Source organism: Myotis yumanensis, unplaced genomic scaffold (assembly GCF_028538775.1).
Source record: "Myotis yumanensis isolate MYYU_CA2020_CCGP unplaced genomic scaffold, mMyoYum1.0.hap1 SCAF_11, whole genome shotgun sequence".
NCBI lineage: Eukaryota > Metazoa > Chordata > Mammalia > Chiroptera > Vespertilionidae > Myotis > Myotis yumanensis.
Window position 1 is genome coordinate 12,623,134 of NW_027223762.1, and position 17,738 is coordinate 12,640,871.

At 49.3% G+C, this 17,738-nt stretch overlaps 1 protein-coding gene across 1 annotated transcript in view; it reads left to right on the plus strand.

Moving 5' to 3' along the window:
- PLB1 (phospholipase B1) overlaps positions 1–17,738 on the plus strand; it is a 117,907-nt gene that overhangs the window by 38,655 nt on the left and 61,514 nt on the right. Inside the window, exons 14-20 of the mRNA XM_070428921.1 lie at positions 564–620; positions 2,180–2,251; positions 3,040–3,105; positions 5,501–5,564; positions 13,771–13,829; positions 15,533–15,606; positions 17,026–17,069. Coding sequence (XP_070285022.1) covers positions 564–620; positions 2,180–2,251; positions 3,040–3,105; positions 5,501–5,564; positions 13,771–13,829; positions 15,533–15,606; positions 17,026–17,069 — 436 coding nt within the window. The remainder of the gene's footprint in view (positions 1–563; positions 621–2,179; positions 2,252–3,039; positions 3,106–5,500; positions 5,565–13,770; positions 13,830–15,532; positions 15,607–17,025; positions 17,070–17,738) is intronic.

Here is a 17,738-nt window from a genome sequence, read left to right on the forward strand (position 1 = left end):
ATGTGTTTTCCGATGGTCTTAGGTGACCCCTGTGAAAGGGTTGTTCAACCCCCAGAGGGGTCGCGACCCACAGGTTGAGAACCGCTGGTTTAACAGGAGGAGGAGAGCCTGGCTGGCATGGTGGGCTCAATCCCCCATGTGGGGCCTGCAGGAGGCAGCCGATCAGTGATTCTCTCTCATCATTGATGTTTCTATCTCTCCCTCTCCCTTCCTCTCTGAAATCAATAAAAATATATTTTTTAAAAAAAGGAGGCGGTATGTTAGTTCCCATCCCCCCTCCCACTCAGACCACACAGGAATCCCTTCCTGTCTGCTGCTCCTGCTGGTTGGCTCAGGTGTGGGGAACCCCGTGATGGTGAGGGTTTGGCCGGCTCCTGCAGGCCCTCACCTCCATGCCTGACCCCCGACAGCGGTCCCATGTGGCTGCCATTGCTGATATGGAGAGGTGAGAGGAGGAGTCTGGACAGAGCAGGGCCACCCCATCTCTGCTAGGGACAGCTTCAAGTGTGTGGCAGGCCTACCCATCCTTGGGGCACAGGGGTTCTCATCCGGTTCTCTTTCAGGGGGTGTGGCCACACCTGGACCCCACCACCCTCGCCTTGAATCTCTGGAACATCATGGTGAGTCGCAAGGGGTTCTGGGGGCTGCGGGGCCAGCCTGGGGATTGGCCTAAGGAGAGGCAGGGCCTCCACCACCACCACACCCACCCTGCCCACTGCTCTGATGGAGGGGCTGTGGGATCCTAGCAAGTCCCAGGGCAATGATTCCAGGCCACCAGGGATCCTTCCCACATGTGGGCACAGCCAGCTCTGCCCACCTGGGAGTCTCACCACCTCTTCCCAGAGCAGGGGCGCAGCCCTGGCAGCCTGCAGGGCTCCCTGGGCATCTTCAGCCCTGCCCTTCCCAGAGGCCGGGGATGTCCTTGGAGTGTGTGGGAGATGCACTTGGAGTGGGACCTAGGGAACATCTCACACAGTGATCCAGGCCAGATCCTCACATGACATGTAAGCACCATCACGTGATTTCAAGGCCCAGGGTGGTACCTGGGATGAGCATGGACTTTCGAGCGATGGAGACCTGGGTTTGCATCCTAATGCCGTCTCTCACAGGTCTTGTGAACTGAGGGTCTCCCCTCCCTTTCTGCAAAACCCAGATCCTAACACTGGCCCAGGACCCGGCGAGTGTGTAGCTCACTCCTGACCCACAGTGCATATTCGACACGTGTTGGCGCTCCTCACAGAACTGCCTGGTTTCCCCACTCCAAGGCCCCCCAGGGCTACCTGGGTTTGTCAGTGGCTGGGATGGAATGTCAAAACTTCGAGCCTTGGTACCAGACACACACCTGATTTTGCCATTTATTTTTTTCCCATCCATGCTGCCCTATTTTTAGAATTCCAGTGACAGGAACTTGGTTTTCTTCTTCTTGGGTTAGAAAATGTTTTCTCCATCTTTTCAACTAAGTGCTCTGCTGAGTACCACGAGCAGCTGTGCATTAGCCAGCAGCGAGTGAGCAGGGTGGGACCAGCCCCTGCAGCCCTGGTCAATGGTACACTCGCCTTAAAGAAAGCATTTGCTTTCTTTGTCAGTGGGCCTGACCCTGGGGTGGATATCTCCGAGGGAACCACTTGCTGCCACCTCCTGTGGAGGCAGAAGAAGCAAACCTGCCCCCTCCTCCGGGCCGCCCTCCCGCCGCCCTCTCTCTGGGCAGAAGGGCTGACTATTTCAGCTCAGCCCAAACTGCCTCCTTCCCCTCCCACGTCACCTGTCTCCCAGGCAACGAGAGAGAACCTACTGTGTGCCCTGTGCTGGGTCCAAGGCGGATACAAAAGACACACCAAATGGCCTTTGCCATCACCCAGCCCAGGGTGGAGTTGGGAGGGTCAGGCGACTCAGAGGAACAAGAGTAGACTTGAACTCAGCCAGCAGTGATGCTGGACGGGGCACCCCGCAGTGACAGGGCAGGAGAGCCCCACAGCGGTGGGACTTGAGTTGGCTTTGTGGGGTGTGGCAGAGGAGGGCAGGCGGGATACTTGCATTTCTCATGTGTTTCCAGGTGACGTGACCCTGCATCCAGGGTCAACTCTGAGAAACACAACGAACGAGCCTTTCTCGGTGGCCCCTGGAATGCTGCCGCCGCCCGAGCTTCACTTTCTGTTCTAAAGATCGCCTTCTTTTCTAGATGGAGCCCACGGGACAGAAAGATGAGCCGCTCAGGGCAGATGAGGGGTGGCCCATGAAATGTCCCTCTCAGGTAGGCCAGGCCTGGGGAGAGAGGAAACCTCTCACTGAATCAGGAGGGAGATGGGGCCACCGATAGGGCTTTGCTGTGAGGTGGGCTCTCGCCTGGCTGAGGCATTGGCCGCTTTAGAGCTGCGGGTCTGTTCCGGGTCCGGTCACAGCTCTGCATACGTGGCACACATAAGGTTTACAGAATTCAGCCATTGTGGCAGAATTGAGCTGTTTTAGTAGCGTTATGGCTCCTTCCACACCTGGGGAAGGCAGAGGGACAAAGCCATATCTCACCTGGCCCCAAGCGTCCCAAATGTGAAGATGGGTTTCTTAACTCTGTGCCAAATATGTAATAGGCATGTAGTTAATGCTGCTGAATAAATGGATGGGGAAATGCCATAAATGAGTAGAATTCCTTCTGTCATTTACTGGTAGTGGAAGTTTTGGCTTTCTGGATGAAGTGGTAAGTTTTTGTTGCGAGGCTATAAGAACAGTATAATTCACCCTGTTTCCCTCTTTGCTTTGGCTGCCAGGAAGCTTACAACTAAGTTTTTCTTTCATGGAAATATACGTACTTTGCTGGTAGAGAGCCAGAGATGCCAACTATGGCAAATGGGAAATTTTAAAGCATGAATGGGCTCCTTCAGGGAACTCATAGGCAGTGCAGAGAAAAAAAGCCAGAGAATGGCCTTCATTTAAGTGATGGTGAATGTTGCAAGTTGGCCAAAGGCATTGCTGGGTGATACAGCCTGATGATGAACGGGTACAGATTTCTGAGTCCTGGTTACAACACATTATTTTTCTCTGCAGGAAAATCCATATCTGTTCACCTATAAAAACAGCAACTACCTCCCAAGGTCCCATGAGAAGCTTGAGGTATGGAGAGGTTTTCTGTGGTTGACACTCATGCAAATGAATCAGGGGCCGTATACCAGGCTGACCCTGTGGAAACGTCCACGTGGTGCTTTATGTCCTGGAACCCCAAGGGCAGGCTGGGTGGATGACGGATCAGGGGTGTGGCTGTCTCCTTGGTGCTTGAAGAAGGTCTGCCCTCACTTTGAGTGTTTAGCATTTGAGCCAAAAACTGAGGACTAGCCTGGAAGCCCGATCTCTGAGGATTAAGAAAATGCAATTAAGAGAATAACAGTTCTGCAGTTTCATTTTTTGTTTGTTTTTTTTGTATCTTGGAGTGACATTGGTTCACAAAACCATACAGGTTTCAGCGTTCAAGTGTACAACTTAATAAAACATCATCTTCACACTGTATGGTGCGCCCATCACCCCTAGCAAAGTCTCTCTCCGGCCCCATTTCCCCCTCCTTGGCCACCTCCACCTGCCCCTACCTCCTTTCCCTCTGCCGATTCCCACACTGTTGTCTATGTCTGTGTGTTATGTGTGTATGTGTATGTTTTTTTTGCTTAATCTCTTCACCTTCTTTCATCCAGTCTCCCAACCCCCTCCCTCTGACAGGTGTCAGTCTGTTCCCTGTATCCATGCCTCTGTTTCTATTTTGTTCATCAGTTTAAATTCATCTGAGGCCTTCGTCAGAAGAGAAAGTCAAGAGGAAAGGCCGAGAGATATAGTAAAATCTGCAACCAAACAGTGTGGAGACCAAGAGGCCTCTGACATTAACTCCTACCTCAAGGGCCACCTCACACTTACTCACATCTTGCTTATTGCTTATCTCGTGACTCTCTGATACTCTCCGTCAGATTAGATAGGGCACCTGCACTGCTCTGAGGAGCCGAGACACTGGCAGGCTGATGTCCTCCTCCTCTGGGGACTGATACCGGTTACATCAAATTCAGCCTCGCGCCATCCCTGCCTCCTTATTGTATAAAAGAGGGTGAGGGTTACTCCCGGTGGTGGAGGCAGTGCTGATGGCCAGGGCCTGCCCCACGAAGCCCGAGAAACACAGTGTGGAAGACCCTCTTGCTCATCAACTTGTCCCCGCACCTTCTAGCTGTCACCACAGCAATGAGGACAATCTGAGGGCAGAGAACTGGCTCTGGGTTCCAATCCAGATTCTTCCACAGACAGGCTCTGTGTCACTGGACAAGGTAGTGAACTCCTCTGTGCCTTGTTTATTTTGACATGGGAAGTGGTGAAAGTCATAGCCCTGCCTCACGGAGATGTTTTGAAATCGTAACAATAAGTCTAAAGCGTGTGTGGTAGGATCAGCAGGCTACGAGTTCCGTGTACGTGTTGCCATTGTTTTCATCTGGTGATAGGGAGTGATACGTTCCTGCAGGTTACAGCTATTGATGACCCACCTGCTCTATACCACTAGGACTCAAGGTCGGTGAGGGCAGGGACTCAGAGCAGGTACCTAACCATTATTTGTTGAGTGACTAAATGGGTGGGTGGGGGGAAGGATGGATACCAGGCATGGGAGGCAAAAACATCAATAAAATACTCACAGGTCCTAAGGAACGCAGTCTGGTGGGGTCAAGCAGGTTATTGCATAAGGGGATACGTCTGTAATCAACGTTTCTGTGAAGATTTCAGGGAACAACTAACTGAGGCCGGGAGGATGGAAGGAGACTTCCAGAGAGTACCCACCACCTCAGCCCTGAAGGGTGACTGAGGCTGAACCAGGTGGATGGGAATGTGGGGAAATGGGGGGAAGGAAAGGAAAAGGGAGAGTAGAGGTAAGAGCTTGGGCTAAGAGATGGAGGTATGGAGAGCCAAGAGCGTTGGGTCAACTCTTGTGGTTTAGAGTGACCAGGGACTGCTTAGGCCATGTGAAGAAGGATGGACTTTATGTTGATATGAATACAGAGTAGAAATGTATTTACTATTCAACCAACAAACATTTATGAGCATCTACTGTATACTGTTCTCGGCTCTGGGGATATAGCAATACCCAAAACAGATATTTTTAAAAAGCCCTGCTTTCTCTGAGAATTTGAGCAAGGGAGTGGCCTGATTTTATTATGGAGAGAGAGAGAGAGAGAGAGACACCCTCCTCGATGCTGGGAAGGAAGGCAGAGGCCTGAGGTGGTGATGCTATGAATACTGGAATGGTCCAGGCAAGAAGAAACAGGCCTGGATGTAGGCTGAGGCAGAGGGACCAGGGAAGAGGGGACAGGTTTGGAAGCATTTGGAGAGGATGTTGTGGGCACCTGAATCTGAGTGCTGAATGAGAGGAAGAAATCTTAAAAGATGCTTGGGTTGCTGTATTAAGTAATATTTTCCAATTTTAGATACCCCACTCCTCACCCAATGTCAACGTGTCCCATTTCTCCTCTTTCTCTGTGTCTCATTTCAGGTGAGAGATGGAACGGAGATCAGGTGCCCTGCCATGGATCCCTCCGACAAGATTCCCACCTCAGGTACATACTTGAATCAGGTGATTTTTAAGCTCATGTGAGGCCTGGACTCCTCAGAGTAAGAGCAGCCGTAGGGTGACAAGGGCTTTGCACACAGCCTGAGGTATACCCGAGAGGTTCTTCAAGGACAACAGAATCAGCTCTGCACGTGCAGGCACACCTTGTTTTATTGCGCTGCACAGATGTTGCATTTGTTGCAAACTGAAGGCAATACCCTCCACTAGCAAAAAAAATGATGACTCACTTTATTGCGACACTCGCTTTATTGTGGTGGTCTGGACCCAAACTCGCAATATCTCTGAAGTATGCCTATATATGTGTAAGTTCATGCCTGTGTTTGATTATTCTTTAACTGAAATAAGATATGATATGATGTGATGTGATAAGATATGATATGTTCTGTTGTGATGTGATATGATACGGTCAGAAAGCATTTATTAAGCATTAACCACGTGGCGAGCCGTATTCCGCAAAGAGAGAGCTCATGTCATTGTCCCTGCCATCAAGCCTTGATGAGGTGATTTGCTCTCCAAAAAGCAAATCTATCTGGAAGCAGAAAGAGAAGTAACCAGTCCGCACTCCCTGTCAGAGCGACGTGCAGGACACACCCTCAAGCCCCGCACAGAACAGGAAAGCTGTCTTAGAAATGTGCTATTTTTGCTGCTGACATTTCTAAAATGTTGTTGGATATGAAAATGAGAGTCATGGAATGTTCTAGGCAGAGACCTTGCCACAGAGGGGCTGCCTAAGGTCTGAGCCTTCTCCTCCAGGCCTGCTAGTCTGGGAGTGATGGCTGTGTGTGTGGCCATGGGAACTCACAGGTGGGGGGAGAGGGGGCCATATGGTGACCCAGGCAACTCCAAACATCAGCCCAGGAACATTTCTGCAGCAGTGAGATGGGGCTCTGGAGGGTAACTCATTGGTTCATTGACTTGTTCACTTGTTCATTCATTGATGAGATGCTTGTTGAGTGCCTCCTACGTGCCCTGCAGGGTAGACAATTAAGTCTGGAGAGGCCGCAGTGTCTAGCAGGAATCTTTCAGGGATGCAAATCTTTGTAGTCAGGTTGCCTCCTTTTGCTGAGTGTTAGTAGAACAAATAAATGCCCTGGCTGTTAGCCTACCTCCCACACATGTCTCAGCCCTAGGCACTCTAATTAAGCCAAATCTTCCCCAAACTTTGGGGTATAACTGGCTCTTGTTCTCTAATGCAGAAGAAGGGAATGGATGGTTGAGTTCTCTCTCTCTCTCTCACACACACACACACACACACACACACTCACTCACTCACACGCTCACTCTCACACTTGCTTTTAGTCTTTGACTTTTCCCCCCACACAGTTGGTGACAACCCACTCCTCTTGGTTAGCTTATTAGCAGGATTTTTAGCAGCAGAAATAAGTTACTAGCCTCATATGTAGGCCCTCCTATAGCAAAACCTCAAAGGTGCATGTATATATTTATGTGTCTATGTATAGAGAGAGAAAAGGAGAGGATGAATGTCCATGTTTTAATAGCCACAGTGAAATGCTAGCTTCCTCTCATTAATCTTGTCACTCTGCAAGAATGAGCTACAGAGTGTTTTGCAATCTGCCTAGATTATGTTCCTGTCATGACAGTGATAACCAACCAATCCATGAGCGCATATCTCAGCATCTAAAAGCCACATAAAGTCTGAACCTCTTCCTCATGCCCTGACCCTGGAGATTGGTGTTCATTGGCACTCGACATGTAAGTGCCAGACATCTCATGACCTTGAGATCTGAGATATGCTGGTGATAGGGGCTATTTGAATAAGCAGATGGGCAGATTTAGGCTGGCTTGCTCTAACCAAGCGGGCGTGGGACGGAAACACTCCCCAGGCGGGGCCTCATCTCTGAGTCCCACCTGGAAAGTGTTATTTAGGCAAATGACCACCACTAACTGGACCATAATGAAAACACACTTCATCGCTGTGCATGACCTATGACTGGACATTTTAAGCACACTTGTGACTTAAAATGGAGTAGGCAAATGGACTTAGCACAGGGCCACATTATTATTTTCCCTTGATAATGATCATCTTTCTGGTGAGGTCGTTCACTTTTCTAGAGATCACGTTTGCAATTTTTAATCAAGATGACGGCATCTGATACATACTTACAACAGGTTATCTTATCTTTATATCCCCAATGATTCAGCACCTGGTAAGAGCCCATACATGTTTGCTGAACTAATCTGAATTACTGAGTATTTCTAATTCAGCAAATCAACAACTTCTCAGAGTGGAAAAAGGCCTTCAAACCAACTAGACCAAAGTATCTCCTGTTCAAACCATTTTTCTGATAAAATAACTGTTTTGCCTTCAGAGTTATTTTCCGAAACCTTTTTTAGTCCCTTTTCTGTTTTTCCTTTCGACCCAACCCAGAGATAACCTAGCTAGCCAAAGTGATGGTTCAAACTACGATACTGCCTTCGTCAACGGCCAGGCAGAGCTCCTGGCAGCCAGGATGCCTCACGCTCATTCCATGGAGCCCACAGGTGATAAACCGCTTCCACTGCTCTGTGGGGTTTGCGGTGAGATATATAGGGTTGATGTAATTTTTATAACCAATTGGAATTTGGTAGCCAATGGATGGATGGATAAATGAATGAATGAATGCAAGCCTCTGGTTTTTTTTCCTTCCAGTTCGTTCACATGTACAGTTTGCTAGGCGCTATCTCCTGTGGGCTTCACAACTTCACAAACACTTGTATTATTTTACATTATTCCATGGCCCTGTCCCTAACATAGCTGGAATAACTGAGAGAAAAAATGTTGGGGTCTGGTAGCTGACTTAAGGTTTTCCCAGTGAGAAAAGGAGTCGCATTTTGCAAACAAAAGAGTGGCAATGATAAGGAACCAGAGGGACATGGCTCATTGGCTATCTATTGAAGCTAAAGTCAAGCTGCGAATTCCATGCAGAGAGAAAACTTATAGTATTTGGCCCAGCCGGCATGGATGAGTAGTTGAGTGACAACCTATGAACCAGGAGGTCACAGTTCGATTCCCAGTCAGGGCACATGCCCGGGTTGTGGGGCTTGATCCCCAGTGTGGGGTGTGCAGGAGGCAGCCCTTCAATGATTCTCTCTTATCTTTGAAGTTTCTGTCTCTCTCTCCCTCTCCCTTCTTCTCCGAAATCAATAAAAATAAAATAAATTTTTAAAAAAACCAAAACTTAGAGTATTTGCAAATGGGGATCCACAAAGCTCATTATATGCCACAGTCACCAACAGTATGATTCAGAACAGTTCATTCATTTAAGCCATTGATTCCTTTCTAAGTCCCTGATATTCTTTATTTTACCCATTTGGCTAAAATGAGCTACTCAAAAGCTGATATGAAAAATGCCCCAGGGCACAGCACTGAATGACCCCTAAGGCTTTCACTTCATTGTGGACCAGTGCTTTAATGTCCAGTAGAGACCCTGAAGCTGTCTGTTAGCCACCGCTGCTATGGGTCTTGCAACTTAACCCAGCCCATGACCAGGAAGTCATGATGCCCCATAGGGAGTAACAGCCTGCTTGTGCCTAGGTGGGACCAGTCTGCTAAGCAAGTTCAAACTCACCCCAAGACATTGGGGTAAATAAGTGTTTCCCTTCCCTGTAGTTTCCATCATATTAGGCTGGGAGAGCTGTCAGATCCCTGACACAGAGCCCCTTACTTAGCCTGTCTTTGCCCTTAACACTTTTCTTGAGCTCCTACTATGTGCAAGACACATGTTTTGTATAAACTCACACTAAAGCACTTCAAAGGCAGAAAACAAGGACCCCCTGTTGTTCCAGCAGTTTAGCACCATTGAAGAAGTCTTTACATAAGTCCCTAAAATCAGAGAGCTTGTGGGTTGGGCAGCCCTAGCTAATAATTAAGAGAAAGTTTGTGTTTCAGAATGGCCCCACTTGGTTAAGGTGTTGGGTTTCACAAAACAAAACTCCAAAGTTCCAAGTCTTTCTCCTGGGTGTAACTCTTCCTGTAAAGAAGGTAGTGTCCCCAATTCTCTACTCTTGCCTACCCTTGCCTTGCTATTCATCATATTTCCTCATCATTAGGATGGCCTTCAGATAAGAGGTCCCCTGTGAAGAAATCTTGATGAGTTAATGACGTATTTATCAATTCCTTTCAAGGTGCTGCACAACTTGTACCAGATAATGCTTAGCTAATCATCCCACACAAACATAATCTTATCTCTAAATAGTTCTTTTCCCAAGGAGAGCAATTGATAAGGTGCTTGCTGTGTTTCCAGGCTGTATCTTTGTCATACATGATGATAATAACAAAGCTCAAATCAAGGTCTACAGATATTAAACCAATGATAAGTGTTGGACTCTATCTTAATAAAATCCCAGATAAGTCAAACTCCTCTCACCTAGACTTGGCTCATTTGGTTTCTTATTTCTTATAGGAAATCCTTTATAATGACCAATAGGAGAAACCCCCTCCCCTATCACACATAAATTAATCTGTCTACGTGTGTGTGTGTGTGTGTGTGTGTGTATACACATATATGTATACATGCATGTGTATTTTCTGTCTGCTATAAATTTTGGAGACAGGAATGGTCAGTTTCAGCTGCCTCTTTATCAAATTATAATCTGATTTGGATGCAAATATATCCATTTCTTCCACATTTGTCACCCCAAAGGTTTCCCCTAACCTTTGCACTTTAGAGTGTTCACAAAATTCACTGTATTACACATTATGGCAACAAGAATATAGTGATTAACTCTCATCAACAGGAGTTAAAATCAACCTTCTAGACCAGCGGTTCTCAACCTGTGGGTCAAGACCCCTTTGGGGATCGAACGACCCTTTCACAGGGGTCGCCTAAGACCATCGGAAAACACATATATAATTGCATATTGTTTTTGTGATTAATCACTATGCTTTAATTATGTTCAATTTGTAATAATGAAAATACATCCTGCATATCAGATATTTGCATGACGATTCATAACAGTAGCAAAATTACAGTTATGAAGTAGCAACGAAAATAATTTTGTGGTTGGGGGTCACCACAACATGAGGAACTGTATTAAAGGGCCGCGGCATTAGGAAGGTTGAGAACCACTGTCCTAGACTCCTTGTTGCCTTTTTTTTTTTTACCCACAGCCTGATTTCTTTGAGAAGAGGTCGTTTTGAAGCTCTTAGGCTCAGCCCCGTTGGTGTGTGCTAATGTGTGCAGCTGGTTTTGTGATTTGATATTGTTCTTCTAACACATATCCTTGGGCACACCACAGACCTACTAAATCAGAGACTCTGAGGGTGGGGCCCAACCATCTGTGTTTTAACAAGCTCTCCAGATGGTTGGTGCGTGCTCACATTTGAGGGCCATGATCATATATATTCTGCTTACGCACATTCACAACGATGTATGTGTTAGTGTGTGTGCTGTTGTGGGAAGAGTCAGGGACTTGTGCTTTTCCAATGAGAGCAGTTCCTCAGGGGGAGTGGCAGTTCCCCATCTGCAGGCAGCATGGAAGTCAGGTAGACAAGATGTCTCCATGGAAGGAAACAAGACATTGTTCCCACTGAGTGTTAATGCAGCTTCCTCCACGGGTATAATGATACAGCCACGATTTGGATGTTGATGAGTGAAGTGGGCTATATGTGGTCCAGTTGTGTCAAAAGCCTCTCTCATCTGTGTGTCACTCACTGTATGTTTATAAAGTGACCTGCCAAAGAAGAGCTATAGAGAGAGCCTCCTTGCACACAAGTTTCTGTTTATCCATTTTAAGCAATGACTGCTGAAATGATGGGCTTCTTCCCTCTGGGAGTGGGCCCCTCCCTGGTACCAATGCTGTTAGGCTTCTCCGAAGGCCTGAGGCTATTTGACAATGTAGCTCAGCCTTGCACCACCAGAGACGAGGGAGGCACATCTAAGAGGAACATGGAGCTATGGCAAAGTCAGCGTGACTGTGGCACAAGGCACTCTAGGGGGACGGGAGATATTGGGGGTAGTAGGAGGTGAGCTTGTGGTTTGAGAGGACAGAGCTACATATGACATAAAGAATCTTAGGCGTGGTCCCCAAAATGCACTTGGACTCACATGCCTACGGGTATAAGGTGAAGGGGTAGATAAATATAGCGCAGGTATACCCGTGCAAGTTATTCTGTATACAGGGTGGGGCAAAAGTAGGTCTACAGTTGTGAGTGCGCAAAACACAGAACTTATTCTTGTATTATTATTAATTATCATACTTTCCATATGAACCCTGTATAGCAAAATTCATGTTTACCAGGCACAAAAGGCCTGTGGCCCTAATCTACTTCTCAACATTATTTTTGTTAGTCTTCTCTACCCATCACTTAACCAAACCGTACAACTATCTGTTCTTCATAGGCACCCCGTCCACCCTTTATGCTTTCCAGCACCTGCCTGGCTCTCTCTCAATCTCATCTCATAATGTCCCAAGGCTCAGTTCAAACACCACCTTCTCCATGAAGCCTGCTCAGAACCTCCCTCCCCCCCATCACACCCCTAGGGGGTCAATCACCCCTCAGCTCCAGCACTTTCTATCACTTCATACCTCTCAGAGTGTTTACCAACCTATCGGTTATTATAACTATGGCTGTTCCCCGTTTCCTCCTTAGCCTGTGAGGTTCTTGAGGCCACCTAACTTTTCTGATCACTGTGTAGTCCCAGGGCACCCGGCCACGGCTTGGTGTTGAACATGTTTGTCATGTGAGTAGACAGCTGCTTAGCCAAGCACAGTATGTGCAACCCGAGAGGTAAAACATAGAATCAGGCTGTAAAAACCAGTTTGGTGGTTCCTCAAAAAACTAAACATAGCATTATCATATAACCCAGCCATTCCACTCCTAGGTATATATCTGAAATAATGGAAAACAGGCTTTCAAATAAACACTTGTACAGGAATGTTCATAGCAGCGCTGTTCAGAATCACCAGGAGGTGAAAACAAACCCACATGTCCTTCAAATGATGGACGGGTGGACAAACAAAATATGGTATGGCCATACAATAGAATATTATTCAGCCGTGAAAAGGAATGCAGTACTGACACATGATATAACATGGGCAAACCTTGAAAACATTATGCAAAGTGGAAGGACCAGACACAACTGGCCGCCTATTGTATGATGCCATTTGTAGGAAATGTCCAGAAGAGGCAAATCCAGAGACAGGAAGCAGATTAGTGGTTGCCAGGAGCTGGGGGGAGGGAGAGATGGGGAGTGACTGCTAATGGGCACAGGTCTCCTTTGAGGGTAAAATGTTTTGGAACTCGATAGAGGTGGCTGTTGAGCAACACTGTGAAAATAGCACTAAATACCACTGAATTGTTGACTTTAAAATGGTTGATTTTATGTTATAAGAATTTCATCTTGATTTTAAAAAATAGTGGTGTGAAAGCAGTTCCCCTCTTCACTGTAGAGAAACTGAGCTAATATTTTTAGCAGAATGATAGGAGACTTTACCCCGAATATGACCGGATCCTAGAATAGATTAAGTCAGTGGTTCTCAACTTTGGCTGCACATTAGAATCACCTGGGAATCTTTTTAAAATCCTGATTTCTGGGCCTCATTCGCCCAGAAATCAGGATTTTAAAAAGATTCCCAGCCCTAGCCGGTTTGGTTCACTGGATAGAGTGTCAGCCTGCGGACTGAAGGGTCCCAGGTTCGATTCCGGTCAAGGGCATGTACCTTGGTTGCGGGCACATCCCCAGTAGAGGGTGTGCAGGAGGCAGCTGATCAATGCTTCTCTCTCATCGATGTTTCTAACTCTCTATTCCTCTCCCTTCCTCTCTGTAAAAATCAATAAAATATATTAAAAAAAAAAAAAAAGATTCCCAGGTGATTCTAATGTGCAGCCAAGGTTGAGAACCACTGGATTAAGTGTTGGTCGTGAGTCCACCAGAGTTCCTTCCCTCGTCCCCATGTCCGGGGCCACTACATGCCCTAAGGATGTTGCTCACGTGTAGCATCAGGTTTCCCCTCTGCAAGCTGGGCCACTCCAGCCCTGAGCCCTGAGCCCAGGTGCCCCGGGGAGGACCCGGCAGTCAGGCTCCCGCCTGCTGTTGCTGACCCTTATGGCAAGGACGGCTCTGAATATCGCTGTCCCAGCTGAACTGCTGTGGAAAACAGGCTTGCTCTCCGTTTTCCTGGGAGATCCTCATTTGTTTGCAGAGGAGACAGGAACCCCGATCTTCCATTCACTCCCACTTGGTTCTCAGTTCACAGGCTGAAGCCCGCGGACATCAAGGTGATCGCAGCCCTGGGCGACTCCCTCACGGTGAGTTCCCCTGACTGTGGAGGGAAAGGGAAGGAGCAGCGAGGGCCTGGCCTGGGGTCATGGGACCACCTGGAGAGAAAGCCTCACTCCTGGCTCTTAGGTGTTGCCATCTCGGGTCCTGATCGCCAGTCCCTCTACATCCCCGCACGTCCTGGGACCCCACATTCCTTGCCCACCTGGTTTTCCCACCGGCACCCTACACTCATCCTTCTTCTCCCTACACTGGGACGAAGGAGAGAACAGGAAGTGGGGGGATCCCGAAGGGAGCATCTGTGGTGAAAGTGACCCAGCCTAGGTCGTGCAGTGGAACTGGACCAGGTCCCCCACCTGCGGAGTAGCCGCCCCTCAGTGACCTGGGGCTTTGTCTGTCCATGTGGCCAAGCTAAGGGAGGGGCAGAGAGATGATGAGATGGGAGCAGTGCTGATGGGGGGCGTGGGGTCAGTGGGAGAGGCCCCTCTCTGCAGCCTCTCCCCGTGACACCCAGGCCTACAAAGAGCTATCCCTGAAAAGCCAGCGCAGGTTCTCCCAGAGGTTCCCCGACAGAAGCTTCCATTCCACAGCGGCTCATTATGGCGCGGCCAGCTGCTGGTCCAGCTTAGTGTCCCCCAAAGGCCAGCGGGCATCTTCCCTGTCTGTGGCCTGTTCACAGTGCTATTATCTCACTCGTTCTCCTCCACAAAACCCCCTGAAGTCCGACTCTCCCTAAACTTAACCAATGAAGACAGCGACGCTGGGAGAGGCCGTCAGTGTCCCCGGCCACTCGGCTTGTGAGTGCCAGACCGGGACCAGACCCCATCCCCCATCCCGTTACTGCAGCCGCCTCCTCCTGACCCCCCAGTGGCCCTTCACCCCAGTGGCCTACAGCTAATACCCCCCAGGAAGGACGGGCAGGCTGGTTCTCAGCAATGCTTATCCCCCTCCACCGGCCAAGTGTGGCCTGATGTCACCTCCCCCGCCTCCACCACCTCCCCCCGTCCCCCACTGCCTGCCGTGGCCCCTTGAAGATGCTCTGGGAACAAGGAGTCATCAGGAATGACTGTTCAGGACTCCCTGGGGAGGCCGCACTGAGTGTGACAAACCTGCAGGGGCAGAGGAATTGGGCACCAGAGCAGTGATCCCGGCGGGGGTGGGGGGGGGGAGTGGACGACGGGAGGGGGGCTCTCCTGGAGGCCCATCGTCCTCCCCAGGCTGCCTGGGAGGCCTTTGGCGTGCCCTTGGGCATGGCCTTGCTCAGCAGTGGCAGCTTTAGGTGAGGGACAGACACCTGCAGAGACGGTCCAGATGGTGGTTTTAAGAGACCCTGCTCTTTCATCAGCCCAGGGGTAGGCACACGGCCTTTTATTTGATGGCTACCCTTTCAGCCGTCTGTGTGAGGCACAGCGATATAAAAGAACTGTGATATGCTTCCTTTGTGTCAGACTTCACAACTTTTTTTAAATGAAGAAAACAGGCCCCGACACGTGTCCTCTTGGAAAATGGACGCTGCGGCCTCATCCTCAAGCAGCTGGCTGGTCCGGGCAGGGCTGCTCAGGGTGTGCCGAGCAGTGGGCGGCCAGGGGTCCCAGCAGGAGCTACCGCTCGGCTCTGAAACAGGAGCTGTGCGGACTCTGGGTCCGAGAGAGCGCCCAGGCGGTCCGGGCAGAGCAGGTGCGGGCCTCTGGCCAGTGGACAGGGAGCCTTACCGCCCTGTTGCTCCCTTCAGGCAGGCAATGGGGCCGGAGCCAAGCCTGCGGACGTCTTGGACGTCTTGACTCAGTATCGAGGCCTGTCCTGGAGGTGAGTGTTGGGGTGGCAGGCCCTGAAGACCCCTCCTGGCAGGGCCGGGAGGACCCCCGGGCATCGTAGAAAACCACCTCATACTTTTCATGAGAAACTTCTGGGTTTGATTTGAGGAAGGTATTCGTCAGCTTTCCCAAACCACTGCATTCCCCAAAGCGGGGCCTGGGGCCAGGACAAGCTTGGGGGAGACACTGCGTAAACGTTTGGGGTGGAAAAGCTTCTCTGGCTTCCATTTCTCCCTGTGGGAACTAATCCCAGAAGGAGGCAGTGGGTCTTTGGAACCAGAGTGTGTCTGGAACCGTAGCTACCCAGCTCTGTGCAACTTTGGGCAAGTTGCTTAACCTCTCTGAGCTTATCTCCTCATCTTTGACATGGGGATAATAATACTGCCTGAGCACTGTCATGAGGATTAGAGAGAACTGAAGCTCCCCAGCACAGTGCCTGGCACAAAGTAGGTATAAATGGCAGCTGGCATCCTTATTAAAGGGCCTTCGGTGTACAGATGAGGAAGCAAAGCTCAGAGAAGACAAGTAACCTGTCCAAGATCACACAGCCAGGTGGTATAAGAGCCAGAAGTAGAGCAGATGCTTGTTGGCACCTAGCACGGTGGCTTCCCCCATTGCTTCCCATTCAGCAGGCTTGTTCCTGCCCTGGCTGTTATCAAATCCGAGGAGCAGGGCCTGACTTCTGAACCTTGAACGCAGGGGAGCACAGGTCTGGGGGTTCCTCAGCCTGGAATCTGGCCTCCCTGGCACCAGCTGGTGTTGAATCCCTGGCATTGTTGCTCGTGATGCTGCACAGGGTTAAACCCCACCCACTTTGAGAGCCTTTTAAATGTTCCCAGGCGTACTTGGCAGAGAAAGAAGGAATATGGAAAGCAGGGAATCCAATAAACTCTGGAATGTTTCATGTTTTCATGCCTAGAAACTTTTATTTCCCCAGAATTTTGGAAGTGCTCGGAAGCTGGGTTGCTCTCTAGATTCAGACGCCCTTGGAAAACGGGTTTGCCCAAGCCCAAGGGGAAGAGAACGACCAGGGCAACCCTTTTCACTGTGTTTTCAGTAATAATAGCAATGCCCCGCCAGTGGCTAGTGGGGCAGGACTGGAGTTGGGGAGAAGGGGGGTCCACTTGGAACCCTGCCCCCATGTCAACATTCAAAGTTAAAATCGACAAAGTCAGCTATGACCGTTTCTTGTTTAGATGTTCAGGTTTGTGGGGAGAGGGGAGAGGCATTGCTGTATTCTGGTTTGTTTTTCAAGGTTTTTTACGGAAATCGTAAGTAAAAGGCTCCAAGCACCCAGGGTGTTTCTCAAAAGGTGAAAGGCCTGTCTTGGTAGCGTCCGGGGTGTTCTGGGGTGTTTTGGCATCGCTGGCTTTTTCAACCTTCATTTTCTTTTTTTATTCCCACAACACAGCGTGGGCGGCGATGGGAACGTCAGCACCATCACCACCCTGGCCAGTGAGTACTCGCTCCCCCAGGGGTTTCGGGCGGGCGTGCAGTCACCCTGCGCGTGTCTTCAGCGCCCCCTGGTGGCGGCCTCGGGCTTAGCAGAGGACCGGGCGGCAGGAGGCAGCAGCATTCGGCAGGGGGCGCTGCTTCCCCGATGTGGTCGCCTTGCTTTGCTTCTTGAGAGTGATAAAAGCTGGGACGTGGTTTTTCTTTTCTTTTGAGAAATTGTAGTATTTGTCCAAGGAAGAGAACACGAGAGAAAAAGAGATCTCAGGCCAAATCTTAGTGCAAGTCATTGTTAAGAAATGACTCAAGAAAGAAGGAAAGGAAACCCGTCTCTGCTATGCCTGTCATTCTGAGCAGAGCACCTTTCGCTCAGGCATTGATCTGGGCTTGGGCTGCATTAGGCACCACTGCATGCAGACTGCCTTCCTGTGTGCCGCTGTAGCAAACGCGTATTGCAGCGGTAATAAAGACGTTACCTCGCTCAGGCTATGCGAACACAGTCGCACTTGGAGCTTGAAGTTTTCTTTAAATTATTTCACCCACAACCTGCTTGCAATGATGTGTTAAAGCCTGAAAAGGTTCTCTGAAAACCTTGTCTTATTCATCTTTTTATTCCCCTTTGTGTGTGCACATCACTGTGCTTGTTCTTAAAGACACATGCAATAAAAGTTA